The sequence below is a fragment of the Polypterus senegalus genome, chromosome 8, assembly GCF_016835505.1.
Source record: "Polypterus senegalus isolate Bchr_013 chromosome 8, ASM1683550v1, whole genome shotgun sequence".
Taxonomy (NCBI): Eukaryota; Metazoa; Chordata; class Cladistia; order Polypteriformes; family Polypteridae; genus Polypterus; species Polypterus senegalus.
In genome coordinates this window covers 115966290-115989723 of record NC_053161.1, presented here as the reverse complement: position 1 = coordinate 115989723, position 23434 = coordinate 115966290, and the positions used below count along the sequence as shown (strand labels likewise).

The 23434-nt window shown below is 37.0% G+C and overlaps 1 protein-coding gene across 1 annotated transcript in view; it reads left to right on the top strand.

The window, feature by feature from the left end:
* The window catches only part of si:ch211-245j22.3 (uncharacterized protein LOC563798 homolog), a 61901-nt gene that overhangs the window by 20807 nt on the left and 17660 nt on the right, over nt 1-23434 (top strand). The window contains exons 2-3 of the mRNA XM_039762175.1: nt 4012-4144; nt 5438-5587. Of these exons, the coding sequence (XP_039618109.1) occupies nt 4012-4144; nt 5438-5587 (283 nt within the window). The remainder of the gene's footprint in view (nt 1-4011; nt 4145-5437; nt 5588-23434) is intronic.

The following is a 23434-nucleotide window of genomic DNA, read 5'->3' as shown; positions in this document are numbered from 1 at the left end:
AACAGAGTGCTTGCCAGACAATGAATGAACAAAGCATCCCAGAAAACTTATTTCATTTACATTTATTTATTTATTTATATATGGAAGCATGGTGGCACTGCTGCTTTGCATTATGTACACATGCCCTGTGTGTTTCAAATGTGGAGTTTGCATATTCCTAGTTTAGGTTAGGTTGGATGGATTGGTGAGGATAAATTGGGCCATTTGTGTGTTCATTTGTGAAGGACTGGCACACCTTATGGGGATTGTTGGCTTGTGCCTGATATTTGATAAGGTGATCCAACTTCCCAACACCCTTCTCTGTATAAGTCGGTTTAGGAGATGGATGGATTTTTTAGAAATTTTTTTTATTTGATTTCAAAAAGAGAAAGAATAACAAAGTAAAACATTTTCATATATAAACTTGACCCAGCACCAATCAAACCGGCAACCACCACCGGCCCATTTTGAAACTATACAGGAGAAAACAAAGTAAAAAAAAAATAAATTAATAAAACATATCTGGTTAAGCAAGAGAAAACTAAGATTTCCAGATTGAGCTGGATCATGGGCTTGCTATCATCCATGACTTAATCATGGAAATAGTGTCTTCCTACCTACTGATGGTTTGAGCCGATACACCATTGACCCATGTGTGGAAGTTCTAACAGAGGAAGGTTGTAAAAGAGGACCTCCAGAAGGAAGAAGTAACAAGGTCAGGGTTCTTCCATTGGGAAGCTATAAGAACATTAGCTGCTGTTGTACCTATTGAAATAATTCACTTTTGACAAACAGAAACAGAAAGTAGATAAATCTGAAAGGAGCAGAATGATAGCAAGGAACAGAGACAGATAAAATGGAGGAGAGCACAAGAGCAATTTAGGTCCAAAGAACTGCAATAGTGGGGTATTCCCAGAACATGTTGAGAAAAGTAATCGGTGCATTAAGGAAACAGTGGTGACAAAGTGGCCCAGGAGCTAAACCCATTAGGAAACAGTTTCTAGAATTGTGATTAACTATTTTGGATGTGTTGATTATTAGAATTTCTGAAGGAATTTCTTCTGATTTTGAAAAATGGAGATGACAGGGATAAGTCAGCGATTCATCTCTGTGGCTGGATTAAGTGTAATAATGGAAAAACGAAAGCAGACATACGAAGAGGAAATGCATTTGGTAGAGAGCAAAGAAAGAAATAGTTAAACAATGGATGGTTGGGAACAGGGGTGGAAAAACTTACTAAACACATCCTGAGAACAGATCAAATCTGTAATAGAAAAAGAAAGAAGAAGAAGTGATTGTATATTTGTATTGAAGAAACTGGTAAGCCCGGCACTAAGAAAACAAATCACCAAGTGTGCCAATGCCTTGTCAAGCCCAGATTGGATAAGAGATGGGTTGCCCACCAATGTTCAGAAAGCTATTGTCAGACAGTGATATAAAGGAGTGTCAACGTGGAATGGAGCCAAGGTGTTTTTCTAGCCTTTGCTAAACACACAGAGCATAACTTATAAAGGACTATATTCATCTACTCTCTTTTTTGTTTTTAACTTGGTAAATGGTATTTGCTGCAAGGAGTGAGGGGAAACAAGTTGTTTTTTTTTCTCTATAAGTAGCCAGAGTAGATTGGAAAGAGGAGGGTTTAACCACAGGTAGATTGGAAAGAGGACCTACAGTATGCCCAACAATGCAGTTCAGAATTGTAAAGGAAAGTGCCTCTACACTATCTGGCTTGAATCAATATGGAGCATTTGTTGGCAGGTCTTTTAACACTTCATTAAGTGGTCACAAAGTTTATTATGGCACATCCCTAATGGGCAGATATCTTGAAATGCATTTTGCATTTTCACCTGTTTTAGATAAGCCTAGAAAAAACAGTCGGGTTTGTTTTATTATACCCCATTTTTCTTTTCTTAATTTAAGATCTCCCTGGTAAATGTTAAAAATACATGTGCTGTTTTTTAATATGAATTGACTCTTATCTGTGAGTGTAGAAGCATCAAAAGGTATTATTTTCTATCATATGGTGATAATTTCAATATAATAAGAAATCATTTATCACAACAACACAGGGCAGAAGCAATTCATCACTGACTACCCATTCTGGACATCCAGACTTTGGGCCCAGTAACACTGAATTTATTTGAGTAGAGAATTAGTATTGGGAGGATAAATGAATTCCGTGTATCCCTTTAATTTGCTTGATTTAAAAGGGGAATATTTATTTCACACTGGCAGAACACATGTATTATCACTTCTCATACCAAGCAGGACAAAAACATCAACCTCCGGTCTTCTGTTTGGGCACCGTTAATTTATAACAAGGACTCACTTGAATGCACAGTCACTGAAAATTGCCTCTTTTAATTTGGCATATCATGCAGCAATTAAGGTTCAATAAAAATCTACAGAGACAGTGTACTTCAAAAGCTGAAAAACAATGGCTAATTCTGTGTGCTACACATTATAATAGGTAATAAAAAGTGCTCATGCATATTTAAACATTTGAATTGTTTCCTTAAAATAGAAGAGACTAAATCAATTACTGGGCAATTAAATGGGCACAAAATATCGGGTTATTGATGTATTTTTGAAGATTACTTTGCCATTTTTGTAAATATTAGTTAAATTGTTGTAATCTGCAATGGACAAACAAAATTGAAGCTTTGGTTTAGTAAAGTGTGGATCTGAATTAGTTGAATCCCTTTCTCCTGATGCCACAAATTTGATCTCAGGAAGTTTCACCCAGATTTCACATATAAAAGTTTGTATCATCTCATCACAGAAAAGTATTTAATCAATGTTATAGGAATATCAGAGGCACTTATAATTATAGAGCCAAATTCCTTTTCGGTTTATCATGCCAAAACTGTATCCTTCTCATTCCTTTATATCATACAGAAAAAATGGTAGTTAAGCAAATCAGGTATCTGTTGAGTGCTTCCTGACTGTTTTGAATGCACTGAGTGAAATGATTTTAAAGATTTTAATGCTCTGACGTCAATAAATTAACTGACACCTAAAGTAGTTGCATCTAATTCTGCAAGGGCACTGTAATCTTGGTCAATCCCGAGCTGTTTTGGAGACAATGGCAGAAAAAAACTAGGCTTAATGAGAGTTAGCCTTGTTTTGATCAACATGATGTCAAAAAGGTTCTCCAGCAAGCCAAAGCCAAAAAGTGCCCAATACCAGACAAAATATATGGGCTTATTTTTGTAAAGAAAACTCTACCTGCAATTTAAATATACAGCATATTCTTAGAATTTACAACAGATGCCCACACTCCAGGAAGACTCCACTGTTATTTTCATTGTCATAACTGCATATCTGTAATCTCTGAATGATCTCGGACCGGTTTCCTTAAACTGTCGCATCATGAATTCTTCTGAGAAGCTGATTAAGAGGGTGCTATTGGATAAATCTCAGGCCTATTTGGACCCTTGACAGCTTTTATAGATAATTGGGAGGCACCACAGGGACGCTTATGTACTTTGTAGGAAGGGAAATCTACTCCAGGTAGGTGTTTATCGAGTTTTCATTATCACTTTAGTTTAGGTACTGTAAACTGCATCTGTTACTCATTTACTCTTATGTAACAAGACCTTAACAAAGGCTTCTTTTAATCTTCATAACATTTAAAAAACCTTAGTAGATTATCAATCTCTGTACAGTGTTGAAAAATAAGCCCCTTTTATATGCTGGTAAAATTACTTGTTAATATGGAGAATTATAAGGATTCATAGTTAAGCATGCAAGAGAAATGTGTCTCTTAAACCACCTCGACTGTTCCAAAGTGATGTTTTGTTGGTAGGGCACATTTCAGAGATGAAGAATCACTTTGCTTATGTTTTGTAAGTGTTATGAACATCAAAAGAAGCCCTTGTTAAGGTCTTGTTACTTAAGAGTAAATGAGTAACAGATGCATGTTTGCAGTACTAAAACTAAACTAAAGTGCTACATTCTTGTCTGCACCAAAAAGTGTTCAAAAAAGAAACAAAATGATATTACTTTAATGCACCTGTAATTTCTGTTTAGAAAATTTATCAACGAGTGTCCTAGTGGACTGATAACTCTGCACGAATTCCGAACGCATTTCTGCAATGGAACAGTAGGCCATGATTCTTCAGAATATGCTGAACAGATCTTCCGAACTTTGGACAGCAACGGGGTAGGTGATCAGGAGAAAATTCTTTCTAATTAATAGGAGAAGACCCTCCTTCTTCTCCCCAATCCTAGACTGGAATAAGAAGGTTTAGAAAATGAATCATATTTAGTCAAGACCTACAGATGATAGCTTCTATTCTCTAACTAATTTTATTTATTTTTTTTATATATAAACTGTAAGATCCTATATCTATGAACACATTACATAGTGTGGTGTTCACATCTATAAGGTGGTCCAGATCTAATTGTGCAATTTTCATTACGATATAACTTATTAAGTTTATTACATAGAAGTCACCCACAAAATCCCGGACTATCAAGAAGTGTGAGAGCTGACGACATGAAGAATCATCTTTGCTCCGAACTGGAATCGTTCCCGCATAAATCAAAGTCATCCAGACGATCTGGATCTGCATAATTAGATCTGGATCACCCTATATTCAGGTGCTTTATGCTCTATTTAATTTAATGTTCTGATATGAACTGTATCTTACTTTATCAATTCATTTATGGATAGAACGGTGACTAGGTCACTCTCTGTATAGAGTTTGCATAACATCCTTGTGTTAATATGAAGTTTTCTCTTGGCACTCTGGTTTTCCAACCACATCCCAAAGACATGCTGGGTGGATTAACTGTTCACTCTTAACTGGGTCTGGCATGAGTGAGTAAGTGGGAGTGAGTGTGGGGGTGTGTGTCTGAATGGGCACTCTAGTTCACTGGCACCCATAACCCCAATCTAATTTAGATGGGTTCATAAATTGACACATAGATATGATCAGTAAATGGTAAATGGATTAACTTTTTTTTGGGGACACCTATAAACAACAATTGTTCAGTTGGTAATTATATTCATATTTTTCTGATTTATTCTATGTACATATTCACAATATATAATTAGTTTATAGTCCAGCTGTCAACAATATATATTACTCTCTTAATTCCAAATATTGTAGTTATTTAGCTTTTATATCAAATAAACCTAAGAAATGGGATTTTGTACAACTAATCACAGGTTTTCAAAATCTTGTTCACTCTGCCATTTTCTATTACAGCAGCAGATCTACTCACATTATGTATCTTATTTAACATAATAACTTTCATGGTGATCATTGTTACCATATATTTTGCAAGGTATTACAAAATTCAATAAGGTGGATTAAATGCATCAAAATAAATCTCATACTGTGTTTTATCATAAAATGCAGGCAAAAGATTGAAATGTAGGTATATTCTAAACTAATAATTATACAGAGGCCCCTACTATTTAACTAACATTTTTATTTTTGGATTCTAGGATGGCATTGTTGACTTCAGAGAGTATGTTACTGCCATAAGCATGCTAATACAGGGTTCCCCTGAAGAAAAACTGAGGTGGTCTTTTAAACTGTATGATAAGGACAAGGATGGAGCAATTACTCGCTCAGAAATGTTTGAAATCATGCAAGTATGATTTTTTTTTATTAGTTTATTTCACTCAAGTTAAATTTTAGTCTATTGTTATGTGTACACAAACTACAATGAAATTCTTACTTCTGTGTCACAGAGTTCTAATTCAAACAACAGATAATGAATACAACACTATACATCAAGTACAATATCAGACAATATTTATAAGAAAACACATCAGGTACACTCAAACAATGTTCTAGGTACTACCATTGATTGTGTACACCATCTCAATGCACTTTAAATATATAGAAAAACATACAGACACTTTATGAAATATAATTTCCTAGCTTTATTCAAGTTGCTCTGTGCTATTCAGTCAGTGAGTAATGGTGCTGGAACCAGGCACCCAGTGCCTTTTAGCCCCTAAACTAAAATAACCAAATAAGAAAAAAACAGCAATCTTTTCTTAATTAAAGTCTAAAGTCCATTGAGTTTAGCAAAGTGCAGTATTATAATCTTTCTGTAATCTTCTTGACAGACAATATAACAGTGACAGAGCTACACTGTCAAAGCTGAAGATATGGCGTTAGCTCAAGGACAAACTGTGCTATATCCTAGGGTTTAGTGGCGCTGCTTACAAACAAAAAGGACACCGATAGAAGTTTTAACAATACAGTACAGAAGTTGTAATTGTAATTCTAACAGAATGTTTTGTTTAGGCACCAGTTGGCATTTCAGGTTACAGTGACCTTTTGGACCTTTATGTAGAAATTGAAGGATTAGATAAGTCTTTTAGCATCCTTATTAAAAAATACAGATTTGCATTTATCAAGCAGCTATTTTAACATAAAAGTTAATTTGTGTGCTTGAAAGTGATATGAGGAGTCTCCCACTCCAGTGTGATGGATTCAAGCCATGGCCTGGCTGTTATTTGTGTCCGTTTAAGTGCTCGTTCCATGTGTGTGTTGCTTTTCTCCAGATTCTCCTTGTTTCCTCCCATGTCCTAAAGGTATACAGGTTATGTTGATTGTCATCTTATTGTGGGTTATCTTAAGTGTGCACTTGCACCCTTTCCATGTCTGGTTCTTTCCCTGTGGCTAATTTTGCTAAGAGAGGAACACTTTGAACACACATCAGATCTCAATGGGAAAAAAATCAAGCAGGATATCTATACTGATATGGACTGGGTTATGTGCTAGGAATGAAAGGGTGCCATGGAAATGAAAGTTATCAACCTACAGAGGGCTGAATTCAAAGACACCCCAAAAATCAAAGTGAAAAAATTATGTGGCAGGCTAGTCCATTTTGCCTAAATTTCATTGCAGCAACTCAAACTCGTACTCAGTAGTTTGTATGGCCCCCACATGCTTGTATGCATGCCTGATGAGATGATGGATGGTGTCCTGGTGAATCTCCTCCCAGATCTGGACTAGGGCATCACTGAGCTCCTGGACAGTCTGAGGTGCAACCTGGTGGCATCAGATGGACAGAAGCATAATGCCCCAGAGGTGTTCTATTGGATTTAGGTCAGGCAAGCATAGGGGCCAGTCAGTGGTATCAATTCCTTCATCATCCAGGAACTGCTGGCATACTCTCGCCACATGAGGCCGCGTATTGTCATGCACCAGGAGAAACCCAGGACCCACTGGACCAGCATAGAGTCTGACAATGAGTCCAAAGATTTCATCCTGATACCTAATGGCAGTCAAGGTGCCACCCTGAAGTCTGTTTCTGATTGTTTGGTCAGAGACATTCACACCTGTGGCCTGCTGGAGGTAATTTTTTAGGGCTCTGGCAGTGCTCATCCTGTTCCTCCTCTCACAAAGGAGCAGATACCAGTCCTGCTGATTGGTTAAGGACCTTCTATGGCCCTGTCCAGCTCTCCTAGAGTAACTGCCTGTCTCCTGGAATCTCCTCCATGTCCTTGAGACTGTGCAGGGAGACACAGCAAACCTTCTAGCAATGGCACGTATTGATGTGCCATCCTGGAGAAATTGGACTACCTGTGCAACCTCTATAGGATCCAGGTATCGCTTCATTCTACCAATAGTGACACTGACCGTAGCCAAATGCAAAACTAGTGAAAAAAACAGTGAGAAAAGATGAAGAGGGAAAAATGTCAGTGGCCTCCATCTGTTAAACCATTCCTGTTTTGGGGGTTGTCTCATTCTTGCCCCACTAGTGCACCTGTTGTTAATTTTATTAACACCAAAGCAGCTGAAACTGATTAACAGCCCCCTCTTCTACTTAACTGACCAGATCAACATCCCAGAAGTTTCACTGAGTTGATGCTTGAATATTCTTTTCATTTTTTTGAGCAGTATATGTATGTATGTATGTATGTATGTATGTATACACCTCATTTGCCATATATTGCCTTTGATTCCCATATGTCTAATCATTTTCCTCTGCTGATGACCCCTGGTAGGTGTTAAAACCTTAGGAATTAAAAACTATTTTAAGATACGTGATTAATTTTCTCCATATTACTAGCTACATATATTCAAACCATATCACAGACCTTTGCTTCCATATATATATATATATATATATATATATATATATATATATATAAATCTGAAAATGAAGTTTTTATATATAGATTCTTATACAGAACAAATAATAAAAAAATGAATAATTAATTTCAATTATCATTCCCTTGGTAGTGTGCTGCAGGCAGTTATAGCCAGAAGCACTTTACATACGCAAATATGTTTTATCCCAACAGTTAGTTTGACTGGTGACTATAAACTGATCCAGTATAAATGTCCTGTGATCAGTTAGCATGCCATCCAAAGATGGTTCTTGCCTTGAACTTGGTGTTTTTGTGATTAAAATGTTTTCTAATATCCCTTAAATTGGATTAAGACACATTAGCAAGCAAACTGGTGCCTTCATAAGCATAGACTAGAAAGTCTATTCCTTCCCTCCACTGAGAAGCATCTTTGTTACAGAGTTGTAAAATTTTGACCTTCAACTTAATGAATTGGGTTCAACGGTTCAGAGGCTGCATCCTTCATTTATTACGAAATAATAAATGCTCATAATTTATCATGAATTGCCTAGAAATGTAGCACTTTCCAGTTGTCCATGTTAGACATTTTTTAACTTTGTTGGAGACTGCTGAAAGGCTGATCTTTATTTCAGTTTAACAAGCTCTGGAAATATAAGCTGTAGCACTGTTCCCCAGATGGATCAATGAAATTAACATCAATAGTGCTGGGCAGTGTGAGGAGATTTATTTCCAGCAGATGTGTTTTAAAAGATAAGGTTTTCCAAGCAAGCGGTCTTGCTCATTTCATTCAGTGTCTGGTTTATTTCACTTCTGTAGAGTTTAAGATGATATATTTTGCACGTGTTTTCTTGGAGAGCCTTTAAATTGAACTAACCTTGCCTTAAAAAGTAGTGTTTGTCATGACCCACAAGAAAAAGAACTTGACTGAAACTGAAATGCATGTTTTATAGTACATATATAATAAGTGGAATGCACTTATTAACTAATTAATCTTCACATTTAATCTTACCTGAATTGTTTCATACTAAATGACAAGGCATTTGCAGAAGCAGTCTAATATACCTGAAATTCATCTCTTTTCAAAATGCAAAATCTGCTGCCTTGTGCCCAATGCTTCTGAGAGAGTTTGTGCGTCCCTGACCAGTAGGATTATGTTGTTTTACGAATGGGATATTATGTAATATTTAATACAAATTGTTCAACCTTTAAGCTGCATTCAAAGTAGACATTTAACAAGGCTGGGTTTGAAACAAAGTAACGGAAGGCATTTTTTTCAGAAAAGCATTGTCTTTTTCAAATTTTTTGAATGTTTGCATATTTTTATTGCATTATTTTCCTAATAATAAATAAATAGCTACAGTAACACCAGACTGAGCAATGTATTTCATTAATTTCCTAAGCAAGGTCATCCAGCATCTGGTGTACTGTACAATGTCTATGGGTCTTCAGTGTGGGGTACACTCAGGTCTGCAACCATTTTGAACTAATTTAGAGTGCCCCGTTAACCTAACATTCAGGTCTTCAGGAGGAAAACTGAAAAGAACACACAGGCTGAGATTTGAATCCAAGACTCTGAAGATGTCAGGCAGTCGCATTACTTGCTACAACATTGCACTACCCAGAATAGCTTTCCCTTAGATTGAAGTTTACTAATAACTGCGTTATTTGGAGCATTAAGAACATTTTGCTACACCACTATTTTACTTAATGTATGCAGACATCTCTAATGTTCATATTCCCTTACCTAACTAAAGATATCTGTCCCATTTTTGCTACTGATTAGCAAGAAGTAAAAGTTCACTTTACCATTCATGTGACAAAAAATTAGACAATGGGATGCCTGGTTTGTCTCAAGTGTCATCAAAACAATTGTGAAACCTTCTTAGGGCAGGTTTATACTTCATGCGACGCGACGCATGCTTTAGAGGATGCTCCTGCTACACAAGTGTTTTACTGTTTATACTTGTGCGCGTACTTTATGCAATTCTGAAAGAATCCACCAGGTGGCAGTGCGAGATATTATCACGGTAAGAACAGGTTCGGCTTTGGTGTGTTGTGAATTGCCTGGAACACCCATTAAATTCTAATGACACCTTACTGCAATATCTTTAAAAAGGATGTTTAATGATTACATTCATCAATCCAGGGACATGTCTATTTCAGTTAGCATTGGGCATGAGGCAGAAACAATCCCTAGACAGGGCATCAGCTCATCGCAAGGTGAATACAAGCACTCATATACACTAGCGTCATTGTAGTATCACCAAATCTGCATGTCCTTTTGAAGGAAACCAGAGCACACTGTGGAAACCCAGCAGGAAAACATGTAAAGTCCTGGCAGGGAACACCAGCGACGTGACTCCCTGTGAGACAGCAGTGCTACCACTCCGCCACCGTGTCACCCTCATGTGTATAATTATTAACAGAATTCATTATTTAAACGAAATTAACGATTTATCTGTAAAACGTGACATGCATACTTTATTGCATTTCATCATGAAAGTGATATCAAGTATAAATCTAAGGATTGTAAATGTGCAGAGAGTTGGAATATCATACATTTAATGTGTTCTGTTGGGTGATCTATTGCTGTTTGCCGCTGCTGTCAGGTCAAAAGGAAGCCCCAGAAAAAAAAGACAACACAAAAGATAGTATGTGAGACTTTTAAAATGAATCATGTCATTACAATCGGGAATATGCAACACTTGAATATTAAAGCACCACAAATGCATCTATATGTCCAGATTTTGCTTCACCACATTGAAAAATTCATCAAACATTGAAGTGCGCACATCAATCCCGTAGGATACGCATAGAGGCTTTCTGTCACGTGTAGATTGTAAACAGAGACTCTGACATCACATTCCAACTTTTATCACACTGAGCCCCCGACTTTTTGCTGGTACTGCAACTCGTGCACGCAATGCGTTCATTTCTGAGGATGTGCTCAGAGGACATGTCAAATGAATGCTGGGAATGCATGACAGCCATGATGCGTGCACATACGTGCTCTGAGCATGAAGTATAAACGAGCCCTTACAGTGTCATCATCTGACAAAATACAGCAAGAGAGATTTAAACATTGAGTAAAGTGAGAGGCTCACAATCACCAACTGCTCAGGAAAATCTGTTGGCTATGAACTCCCTAAATTGAAATGGCAACATCTCAAATTTAGAATTGTATGACTCTGAGGTGAAAAGGAAAAGCCAGAATAACATGGACAGAAAACACAGACTACACACACACTCTGCCTGACTCAAACGGAAGACTCTGGAGGTGTCTGGTAGCAGTGCTAACTGCCACAGGGCCAGGCATTTACTAGATAACACAGCAAACATTTGAAAAAGTATTTTCCACGTACTTGTTCTTTCTATACGACAACAGTGCACTTTTTTGTTAAGTTCTGTGTCTTTTCTGTAAATTTTATGTCATATTTTGCAGAATTATTGGTGGAGTTGTGATTTATCTTGAGGTTCTGTTCATTGGATAATTCACCTTTAGAGTATTTTCCTATATGTTGAAATCATTTCAGATCTTATTATGATGCCATTTTTGTATTACATTGGTGTCACCATTTTGTGGAGCTATTTGTTTATAGTTGCCATAAGCACTGCTATGCACTGACAGCTATATGTGAGTGGAGCATGATGATACCGACATGGTGATATAAAAGTCAGCATTTTGTATGCCTTGGTATGGGTTTAATGAAACACTGTGTGTGTATTGAACTCCAGGATAACAGCCTTTTTGCTTTTATCTAGTTGTGTGTGTTGGCTATGAAGACATGATTCTTTGACTTACAGTTTCAAATTTTGGCTAGGTTGTCATTTTCTATTCCCTTAAAACAATAAAACTACATTGCTCTTTTTAGTGACAGGATATCTTTAGAACAGATGCATTATACTGGCTTGTCTTCTGCAAAATGTAAGGAGCACACATACCTGTAAAATTTCAAATTTAACATCTTCAGATTGTCCTCCTTAGTGGTGGGAGAAGATCTAGATAGCACTCAGCCACACTCTGATCAGCATAATGTCTTCTGCTCTATTCACTCCTAATATTGATATCTGCTTCATGCAGCTTCTTGAAGGGAGCACATGGCACTACACTCTTTATACCTCTTTGCTGTCTAGTCTTGACTAGGGAAAAGGTAGTCCTCATTTTAATACTGAAAATAAAGGACTATGGCCTTCAAACCCCATCGATGAAGTGGAAAATTCAGGTTACACATGTGCCCTCATGCCCAAGAACCAAAAAAATTGTGAGGCAACTAGAGCTAGTCGAGGGCTTACAGCACTCATCATGGAGTCTGTTTTACATATTTCAAAAGGCAATATTATTTTAAGTATGAAATTAAATTGAGCATATGATGGGAAATTGGAAACAACCTGCTTAGGAAGACAAAGTTTATGGTTGTTATGAACCTTTTAATTGCAAGTTAAATGACTGGTGGAAGCTTATTACTTATTTTGCACAACATCTGCTCATATTAAGGCACTCAATGTATGCACACACCACACCACTTTGCTGTGATCATCTTCCTTTATTATTGATACATACAGTATCAGGATAGATCAATGTTGTCACAATATTTCCTGTATCCTCGTTCTCCCATAAGTGTGAATCACAAAAAAATAGAGGTCTACACAGTTTTCTCATCTATGGAAAATCAATGTTGACAATTCATCAATACAAAAACACAATGCAAAAATGAAATCTACTGTATAAGGAGCAGTGGGATGAAAAAGAAGACCACTAATACTGCCTGGTAGCAGTATCATGGACTGGCGAATGAGTTACTGCTTTGGGAATGGAGAGGTAACAGGAATACCCTATTGTACAATTATATTCTAAATTCTGTATCAGGTCATCTCTAAATTGAATCACGCAGTTGACAAAGGTCTGTAAAAGACAAGCAAGTGTACAGCAAAGTTGTTAAACAAGAACACATTCATTATTTTCATTGGCCAGAGCTGAACCCTATAGAAATGTTCATCATCTTAACACTTAACCCAATTTAGGATCACATGGCAGTATCTGGCTTAAGGCAGCAGCTAGTCTGGGACATGACACCAGTTATAGAAATGGCCATTTGCTAGAAAACCCTCAGAAGCTGCCAGGATGAACTAATTTGCAATGAAGCAGTTAAACAAAATTTCTTATAGACATATGAGAGGCAAAAGTTAAGGTTCAAAGTAATCTACATATAGTTGTGTGGTGCATGAGCTTTAAAATTCTTGCTCATAAAAGCATTCATAAAAGAAAACATCAGCAGAAATAATAATAACAGGCAGGCTGTGTGCTTTGGTGTGTAACAGTGTTAACTGAATTCCCATGTATGCCTCAATGTTCCTCTGAGTAAATTATTTAAGTGTAAGTGAAACACTTACTAAAATACCACCTCCAGCCACATCTTCTTCTGCCTTACTCTCGGCCAAATCTCCTGCACTTCCATTATGGTGCACTTCTTCACAGAATCATCCCCAGCCTTTAACACTACATGCTCAAACTACCTCAGTCTGTTTCTCCTCAGCACAACATCTATCGCTTTCTTAACTTAGCATTGGTTTTCCTCACTCCTTCACACTCAACACATCCACTGGATCCTTCTCTTTTTGATTCTTTCCAGCTTTACATTGTGTTTTGCCTTCATTGCCCAGGTCTCACCCCTGTAAGCATACAATAAAGCTCTAATCAAATACAAAATGAAGATGTTATTATAGCAATTCTAGGTTTAAAAAATGCACCTCTTCAGGGTAGATACAGTTTCTGAATTGATTGGTTTGTGTTATTGTCTGCTAGTTTGAAAAAAAAGATGACGGGGATGATCGATGTCCTTCATAATGCTAAGAGCTTCAGTATGACAATGGTGAATAGAATGTCCTTGGCAGGATTAAAGGAGTCATTTTCCTGTAGTTATTTCTGTCAAATGTGATACAATACCCTGTCTACAAAGACAGTTATTTTTTTTACAAAATAACATTGCATGCTGGAATACTTTGCGTATATAATACATTTTGGGGTATTGATGTACAGTTTTTTATGATTGGTTAAACACAATTTTGAAAACAGGGCTCATTTTTAAAATTCTACACACAATTCACACATCCAAGAGTAGCAGAACATCTGAGATCGGTTGCAAAATGAAACACTTCATTTTAAACCATACACTAATTCATAAAATTCAATTTTCTAACTGTATGGCACACATACAGTTCATAAAAACTAATTTTGTTTGAACCAGTTACACACCGCAATGATCAATCTAAAACACTTTTAACATTTTTACTTTTCTAATGATATAGTTTGGGCTTAATTTTTTTAGAAATATTATTAGGGCTAAATATATGAATATATTGACGACAACACACAAGGCCATAGTGCATACAGATGAATATTTGTTTCTCTCCACAATCAGCCATCAGTCAAGAAATCCATACAGGTGCACTTTGCACTGAAAATGAGAACAGAATATATACTACACAAAAAAAAGTACAGACTATGTAAACACAAAAAAAAAATTGTGGTGACAAAACAAAAGAAAAAAAAGAAACCTAAGCATCACCTCTGTGCCTTGCTGGATCTGACCACAGGACCTCATCTACATCACAGACTGTTTTCTCTCTTGCAAGACAACGAGTTAAAATCTTCATGGATGGTGAATCCATCCATGTTCAGACCCAGCATCAGTTTGGTCACAAGTTTCCTCTTTGGTATTCTAGTAAAGGGCTGGAGATCATAAACCTTCCACCACCATGCTGACAAATACTCCTCAATGGGATTCAGGAAGGGAGAGTATAGTGGAAGGTGGATCCTGATGAAAACAGTTCTGGATCACAGGACAGTGGTGAAAAATTAATTGTTCCAGATGACAATGTAAGGAATCTACTCTGCCTCCATTTGTCCTTCTGCTGTAGCAATGCTGTGTATTCTACCCAAAAATGCGAGCATGTGAGCTGTATTGCAAGGACCCAGGTTGGCATGGTGGTGGATGGCAGCACCCAAGCTGATTCAGGACGTTCACGATAGCTCTTTGGCCAATAATGCTTCTCCCACTCCATCTTACTTTTGTGTGGTTGAACCCTGCTTCATCTACGAATATAAATTCATGTGGTATTGCATCGGCATCCATTTGCATTATTCTCTAAATAAAGACAAAATTGTGTAGTTCAGTACATCCCTACTGTAAACATAAGTGTTACTGCAAAGTTCTGTGTGTGTAGTGCACAGTACTGAAGTGTTCAATACGTACCTCCATATATTCATGCTAAAGGTCTTTTATCACTATCATTCCTCTCAAATGGCACTCTGTATAACTGCTTCATCTTTAATTGATGTTTTTTAAGGATTCTCTTTAGGGTTGATAATACTACCTGATGAATGTTATTTTAAAACTGTTACTATTAAGGGTGTGTGCTTGAATTTATCTGAGGCGTATAGCTTTATTGGCTAAAACCATATTTATGATTGCTCTATCTTGTTCTGTTGAGAATATGGAGATCCTTACTCCCTGATGTACTTGGCCTTCAGTCCTATGAAGATGAATCAAAATACATGTCAGTTGCCACAAAGTACTGATTTAGTACATGTAGTTAGCATTTTAGAAAAATTAAAAGTTGTTTTTCACCTTTGCTCCTACTGATGCAACAGTATATCTGCGGAGATTAGGTCAAACTCTGTCTGTCCTCTCTCAACATCAAACCATGGTTTACCACATGATTGACTAGTGTTGCTCTAATCTCATTCAATAAATTTGGCCCTCATCTTCTCTGTCCATGCTCTCCTTCAGGTTGACCCCCACCTCTCCCTCTTTCTTTACCTACCCATCTTCCTCCATGTGCTCCCCCTCTTATTCTCACTCTTGCTCTTCCTCTCACTGCAATATTGGCTTCCACTTTGGTTGAAGACAAGTAAACTCATTTGTTGCCTTTTTATAATGCTCACACTTGACTGGGGAGTTTACAATTAAGCACCTACTGTACTTGCCTTCACATATTACGGTCATGTCTAATCAGTTTGTTCATGAATTGGGTATTTTGGAGGGGTGTGCTTTGAAATGGCAACATCATGTTACATTTATGTGTGTAATGTACAGAAATGTGTTTGCTTTGTAAAATATTGTGAGTAGTGTTTTGAAAATCGTGTGAGGCTGAGAATGTGCTTATAGTTGTGCAGATCTGGGCTAAGGCCTTTCTCCTTGATTGGTTGGTTTCACTAACTGTGTTAATTTAAATTTTTGAATGTAAGCAATCATACAAAACTGTAATTGTTTTTAGGATGTGGATGAAGATCTGCTATAGTACTATTAAATGGCAAAAGGGTGCCAAGATTTTGAAAATCTTTTTTTTTATTTTTTTTATTTTTTATTAATTTTATTACAATCCATACAAAGCAATCAAGTTTTTACAAAGAGAAAATGAAGTTAAAACAGATCGATCCCCACCCCTGAGAGAGAGAGCAAGCCAAACGGCGTTAAATTTAAGGCTTGTAAACATACCTAAATTAATAAATTCTCTGTGCTTTATGAACTTATTTTAAAATATTACTGATTAGATCCTGCCATGTTTTGAAAAAGTCTGTATGGATCCTCTAACTGAGTATTTGATGTTTTTCCAACTTCAAATAATATAACACATCGGTTTCCCACTGACTTAAAGAGGAGAGTTTGGGTTCTTCCAGTTTATCAGAATAAGTCTGCGTGCCAAAAGTGTAGTGAATGCAATCACAGTTTGTTTGTCTTTCTCCACTTTAAGCCCCTCTGGAAGAACCCCAAACACAGCTGTTAATGGGTTAGGAGGGATTGTGAGTCCAAGGCTATCTGTAAGGTAATTAATTTTTTTTGTCCAGAATAATGTTAATTTGGTGCAGGCCCAGAACATGTGACCCAGTGAGGCTGGAACTTGGTTGCAGCTTTCTCAGGTTGGATCATGCCCTGGAAACATTTTGGAGAGTTTTAGTCGAGACAGATGTGCTCGATATATAATTTTGAGTTGTATAATTGTATGCTTTGCGCATATGGAGCTCGAGTGAATTCTCTGCATTGCTACTTTCCACTCCTTTTCTGATATATTAATTGAGAGATCTTTTTCCCAGTGTCCTCTTGGATCTTTGAAAGGGAGGGATTGTAAAATGATTTTATATATTGTAGAGATGGAGTCTAAGTCCTTGAGATTGAGCAATATTTTTCCAGCATGGATGAGGGTGCAAGATGAGGAAAATCTGGAAGGTTCTGTTTAACAAAGTTCTGATTTGAAGATAGTGAAAGAAATGTGTAGCTGGAATGTTAAATTTGGAATGTAATTGTTCATAGGATGCAAAGATGTTGTCTATATAAAGATCTCTAAGCAAGTTAATTCCAATTTTTTCCAGATATTAAAACTGCATATGTTTGTGAAGGTTGAAAGAGGTGGTTCTCTTGCAGGGGTGCCACAGATAGAAGCTTCTCTGTCTTAAAATGCTTTCTACATTGGTTCCAGATTCTTAAGTGAGTGGAGCACAATTGGGTTAGTGTATTGCCGATAACGTGTGTTTATTGGAACGCAGAGCAAGGAATACAAAGAAGTACTGCAGGATTTTACTTCTATTGTGGACCAAGCCTGTGTATGTTCTTCTATTTGTGTCCAGGTTCTTATCGCCTGTATATTTGCTGCCCAGTAATAAAACTGGAAGTTAGGTAGAGCCATGCTGCCTTCTGCCTTTTGTCTTTGTAGTCGCTCTTTTGATGCGTGGATGTTTTGAATTCCAAATAAATAAGGTTATTGTTGAATCTAATTGCCTAAAAATGATTTATTAATGTATATTGGGATGTTTTGAAATAAAAAAAGGAGTTTAGGAAGAATATTCATCTTAACAGTGTTAATTCTTCCAGCTAGTGTGAGATGAAGGGTTGACCATCTATGCAAGTCTTGTTTAATTTTTTCCATGCAGACGGCGAAATTTTGTTGATATAGAGCTTTATGTTTACTTGTAATGTTTACCCCTAGGTATTTAAACTGTTCTGCAATGATAAAGGTAGGGTATCTAATCTAATATTATATGCTTGAGAGTTCACTGGAAAGAGTACACTTTTATTCAGATTAATTCTGAGACCAGAGATCTTTTGAAATTCTGTGAGTGCTGCTAAGACTGCAGGCACAGAATTTTCTGGGTCTGATATATACAGTACCATGTCATCTGCATATAATGAGATTTTCTGTTCCAGTCCTTCTCTGCTAATCCCCTTTATCTGATCAGTATTTCGACAATGTATTGCCAGTGGTTCAATGGCAATCGCAAACAGCAGCGGTGACAAGGGCATCCTTGTCTAGTGCCACATTCTAGTTTAAAGTAGTCTGAGCAAATGTTGTTGATGCAAACTGAAGCTTCTGGGTTAGTATACAGTAATTTAATCCATGCACAAATGTTTGGGCCAAACCCAAACTTCTCCAATATAGTAAAAAGGTATTTCCATTCAATCATGTCGAATGCTTTTTCTGCATCCAATGATAATAATATTTCTGGGGTGTTTGATTTAGTTGGTGAGTATATTACATTAAACAGGCGTCGAAGATTTGAAGATAAGTGCCGGCCTCTAATAAATCCAGTTTGGTCTTGTGATATTACTTTCTCCATCCTTCTGGCTAAGATTTTAGAGAGTATTTTAACGTAGTTATTCAGAAGTAAAATTGGTCTGTATGATGCACATTGTAATAAGTCCTTATTTTGTTATGGAAAGACAGTGATTAGTGCTTGGCGAAAGGTTTGTGGAAGAGATTTGCTATCTCTGGCTTCTGTAAATGTTGCTAATAGGAGGGGAGCTAGCTGAGCGGAGAATTTCTTGTAAAATTCTGCAGGGCAGCCATCAGGGCCTGCTGCTTTCCCACCTTGGAGTGACTTTATAGCATCTAGTAATTCTGATAACACCATTTTAATTGTGTTCTAAATCCACTTTTAGATAGGACTTCCTCCACAGGGATAACGGCATCTAATACTGCAAAAATAATTACAAAGTTTATAACTGATCACAACTTATCAGACCCCTGGAGGTTTTTAAACCCAAATTCAAGAACATATTCTTTCTACTCACCAGTACATCATTGTTACTCAAGGATCGATTACTTCTTTATAGACAATAACTTCTTGCCTAAGATTAAATCTTGCAAATACGATGCTATTGTTATTTCTGACTTTGCACCTATGATATTGGAGCTAAAATTACTAAGCCCCATGCACTCAGCCCGCAGATGGCGCCTCAACCCGTTTCTATTAGCTGATGAGAATTGTACTGAATTTATATCCAAACAAATCAAATTCTTTCTAGAGACAAATACATCCCCCAAGATCTCTGCAGGAATACTCTGGGAAACTCTTAAGGCCTTTTTAAGAGGACAGATTATCTCATATCTTTCCCACAGAAATAAATCCGAGGCCAAGAAAGTAGCAGAGATAAAAAACGAAATTACTACAATAGATGAAGAACACGCCAGACTAACAAGCGAGACTCTATATAGGAGGAGGCAGGCTCTACATTCGGAATTAAACCTCTTGACAACTAAAGAAACTGAACAACTAATTTACAAATCCAGACATCATTACTATGAACATGGGGAGAAAGCTAATAAGCTTTTAGCCCAACAAATTCACAAGCAAGAAGTGCGCAACACAATCTTGGTAATCACTAGCACGAACGGAGATAAAATTGTCGAACACCAAAATATAATGCACACTTTCAGAGATTACTATAAATCCCTATATACTACTGAGTTTAAGGAAGACAATACACAATCTAATGCATTTCTGGATACATTACAGATACCACAAATAGACGCTTCTAGTGTGGAGGAACTTGATAAACCTCTGGCGTTATCAGAATTACTAGAAAATCTTTAAGTGTGAAATATTTTTTTACAGTTCCTTCTAGGAACCCTAACTTCTCTTCCTTCATTCTTGGGCTAAACATAAAGTATTAAAATTCTAAAAGACTAGTGAAACATGCAGACTTAGGGTCTTAAAATAAAGGTGGCTAATATAGAGCAAGCTGAACATTTCCATTTTGATTTTGTTTTCACAATTAAAAATACAGCTCTATATTGATTACATTGGTGATCTAACTTTCCTAAGCAGTGCTCTTCAAGCAAACATTGGTCTACGGTTGTAAAAGTAATTCCTGCATATAGTCAGAAGTTCTGAGCATTTGATGCTCCAAATTTTCTATATACTGTATTGGCAAAATATTGTTTGTTTTCAACATTAAAAAAAAAAGCGTGTCATTGATCACATTGCTTATGTAACTTTGCTAAGTAGTGGTGTTCAAAGAAACATCAATGTAAGGGTGTAAAAGCAATGCTTTCATATGGTCGGAGATTTTGACTATTTGACGATTTTCTTGATTGCTGCCACACATTTCCCTGTCTGGGGTGTTCATACATTGTGTATTCTTAACTTTGTCTTGCATGCCTATGAGCCATTGTGTTTGTCTACTGCTGAATTATTTGTTTTTCAGGATTACCTCTTGCTTGTCAATATGGTTGACTATTTTGCTTTCTGTCACTATGGTGGTTATCATTTGATTTTATGATCACTTCACTGTAGACTCACTTTGTTATCCTTTACTAATAAAGTTTGATGTTTGATAATCAATAAACTAAATACTTACAATTAATAATGAATTCTGAACATGTATGTACCGTGTTCTTGTGGATTATCAACTGCAGCTTTATTACAATAGACTTTTCTGGCCACCGCTAATCAGGTCACCATGTTGGTGCAACCTAAAATGTTTTGAATTTCAAGAACATATGAGGATATATTCAGGATTAGTTCTTACTTGTCTATGTGTGTCAGCTTCTTCTCTGCTTATTATCTCTAGCGCTCCTTCACTTAATCAGCCTCTGTGATGTGCTTGACTCTCAGCAGATGCTATTGCTCTTTTACTTTCTACCTATTATGGTGTTTTTTGTGAAGTAATTGGCATCTGCGATTTGCTTGATGCTCAGCAGATTTCACCGTTCTTATTTTCTTTCTGCCATATCACTTGGTTTAGTGAGCACTTTGTCATAATAAACACATGAGCACAGGTCACTTTGCTAGCGTTACCACTAGCTAAAATGCTTTGAATTTCCAGAATATATCAGGTCATAAGCTTTCAATTAAGACCAAGATCAAGGTTTTCACACCAGTAGTTTGTAAGAAATCGTGTGACAGATTGAAATACTATACCTTAGCATTTTTTATATACAGAGTCATCTAATCCTAGTCTTTTTATATAAAATAAGTCTGTCCAATTCAATTCAATTAAACCTATTGTCATTATATCTTTCAGGATATTTGTTTCTAGTTCTGTTAGTGCAAAAAATATGTCATGTAAATACAGGATGTTGCACAACACAAATTACTAATGAAGGATGAGGCAATAAAACCGTAAAGACCACAAATCGTAAGTCAAATCCATCAGGGGATTTTGTTTTCTCTACTGTTTTAGTGATAAAGATTCTTATGATGACCATTCCTTGATTGAGTCAAAAATCTGATACTCCATTGTGCATGCTGCTATATTTTATAACATAGCTGTACTAACGTCAAAGGTAGTGTTCATAGGCATCACCAAAACAAGCAACAAAAAATAAAAACAGTAAACAAAAATGATTAACATCAAAGCAACACAAAAATTGAGAAATTAAATACTAAAATGTTTCTGACAATATTTTCTGTGGACCTGGAAGAAAGCAACATAAATGGATGAAATGCAACTCTTTTTCTTCTTTCTGCTGCTCCCATTTAGGGTTTGCCACTGCAGATCATCCATCTCCATCTATCCCTGCCTTTTATCTTCTGCCACACCAACTGCCTTCATGTCCTCCTTACCACATGCATTAATGTCCTGTTTGATCTTCTTCTTTTCCTCTCTTCCTCTTGCCTGGAGGTTCCATCCTTAACATTCTTTTCCCGATGTACATCTCATCTCTCCTCTGCATGTGCCCAAACCATCTCAGTCTAGATCCTCTCACTTGGTCACCAAACTGGCGTGCCTGTGTTGTCCTGCTAATGTATTTTTTTCTAATCATGTTTACCCTTGTTACTCCGAGTGAAAATCATAGCATCTTCAACTCTGCCACTTCCAGCTCTGCCTCCAGTCTTCTTGTTACCACCACTGTCTCCAAACCATACAACATAGCTGGTCTCACTAACATTTTCCAGACCTTCCCTTTCACTTTTCTGCAGTTATTCTTCTATTACAAATTACTCCTGCCAGTTTTCTCCTCCCAGTCCATCCTGCCTGCACTCTTTCCTTAACTTTTCTGCAGTTGCTTCTCCATTGCTTTGGACTTTTGAACCCAGGTTCCTACCTCTGCTCCTTCCATTCACACCTTTCCACCACCTTCTCTCTCATTCATGCACATGCACAATATCTTACTTCTTCTGACTCTTCTGGTTTCGCCTCAACCTCCTGACTATTCTCACTACAGATAACAATGGTCATCTGCAAACATCATACTCCACAAACACTCATGTCTGACCTCATCTGTCAACTTGTCCATCACCATTGCAAACAGGAGAGGATACAGAGCTGATCCTTGGTGTAATTTCATTCCAACTGTAAACCTCACCGTAGTCACACTGTCCTCATACATATCCTGTACCACCCTCACATACTTTTCTGCTACTCCCGACTTCCTCACACAGTACCATAACTCCTCTCTTGGCACCATGTTTTATGCTTTCTCTAAGTCTACAAACATGCAATGCCACTCCTTCTGACTTTCTCTGTAATTCTCCATCAACAGTTTTAAAGCAAACATCACATCTGTAGCACTCTTTCCTGGCATGAACCCATATTTCTGCTCACAGATCACTACTTCTCCTCTCAGCCTAGCATCCATCAATCTTTCCCATATCTTCACGGTGTGGGTGATCAACTTTATGCCACTGTAGTTAATAAAGTTCTGCACATCTCCCTTATTCTTGAAAATTGGTACTAATATGCTTCTTCTCCACTCCTCAAGCATCTTTTTACTTTTCAAGATTTTGTTAACCAATCTGTTTTGAAAATAAATTGCCATCTAATCTAAACACATACAACTAATTTCTCTTTGTGATAGTCACAGAGTAGTGGACAGTGCTTTGAGAAAGTTAAGTGCATGGCCACAAAAGTATATACAGTATTTCATAACCAGAAGAGGTATCACTGAGCACTCAAACCCCAGAGGTAGTAATGCCCCAAAGTCCTGGGTTTAAATAAAGATCTTTATTTGTCAGCAACATGTTTCCAATCGGCAACTAACCAAACACAAGAATATAACAATCAAGCGATTTTTTTTCCTCAGAGAGAGTGTCACCCGCTGCCTCCCGACTCTGACCCCTCAAGGAGGTGAGATTGGGCTTCTTTGAAACTAGAACCAAGAATGCTT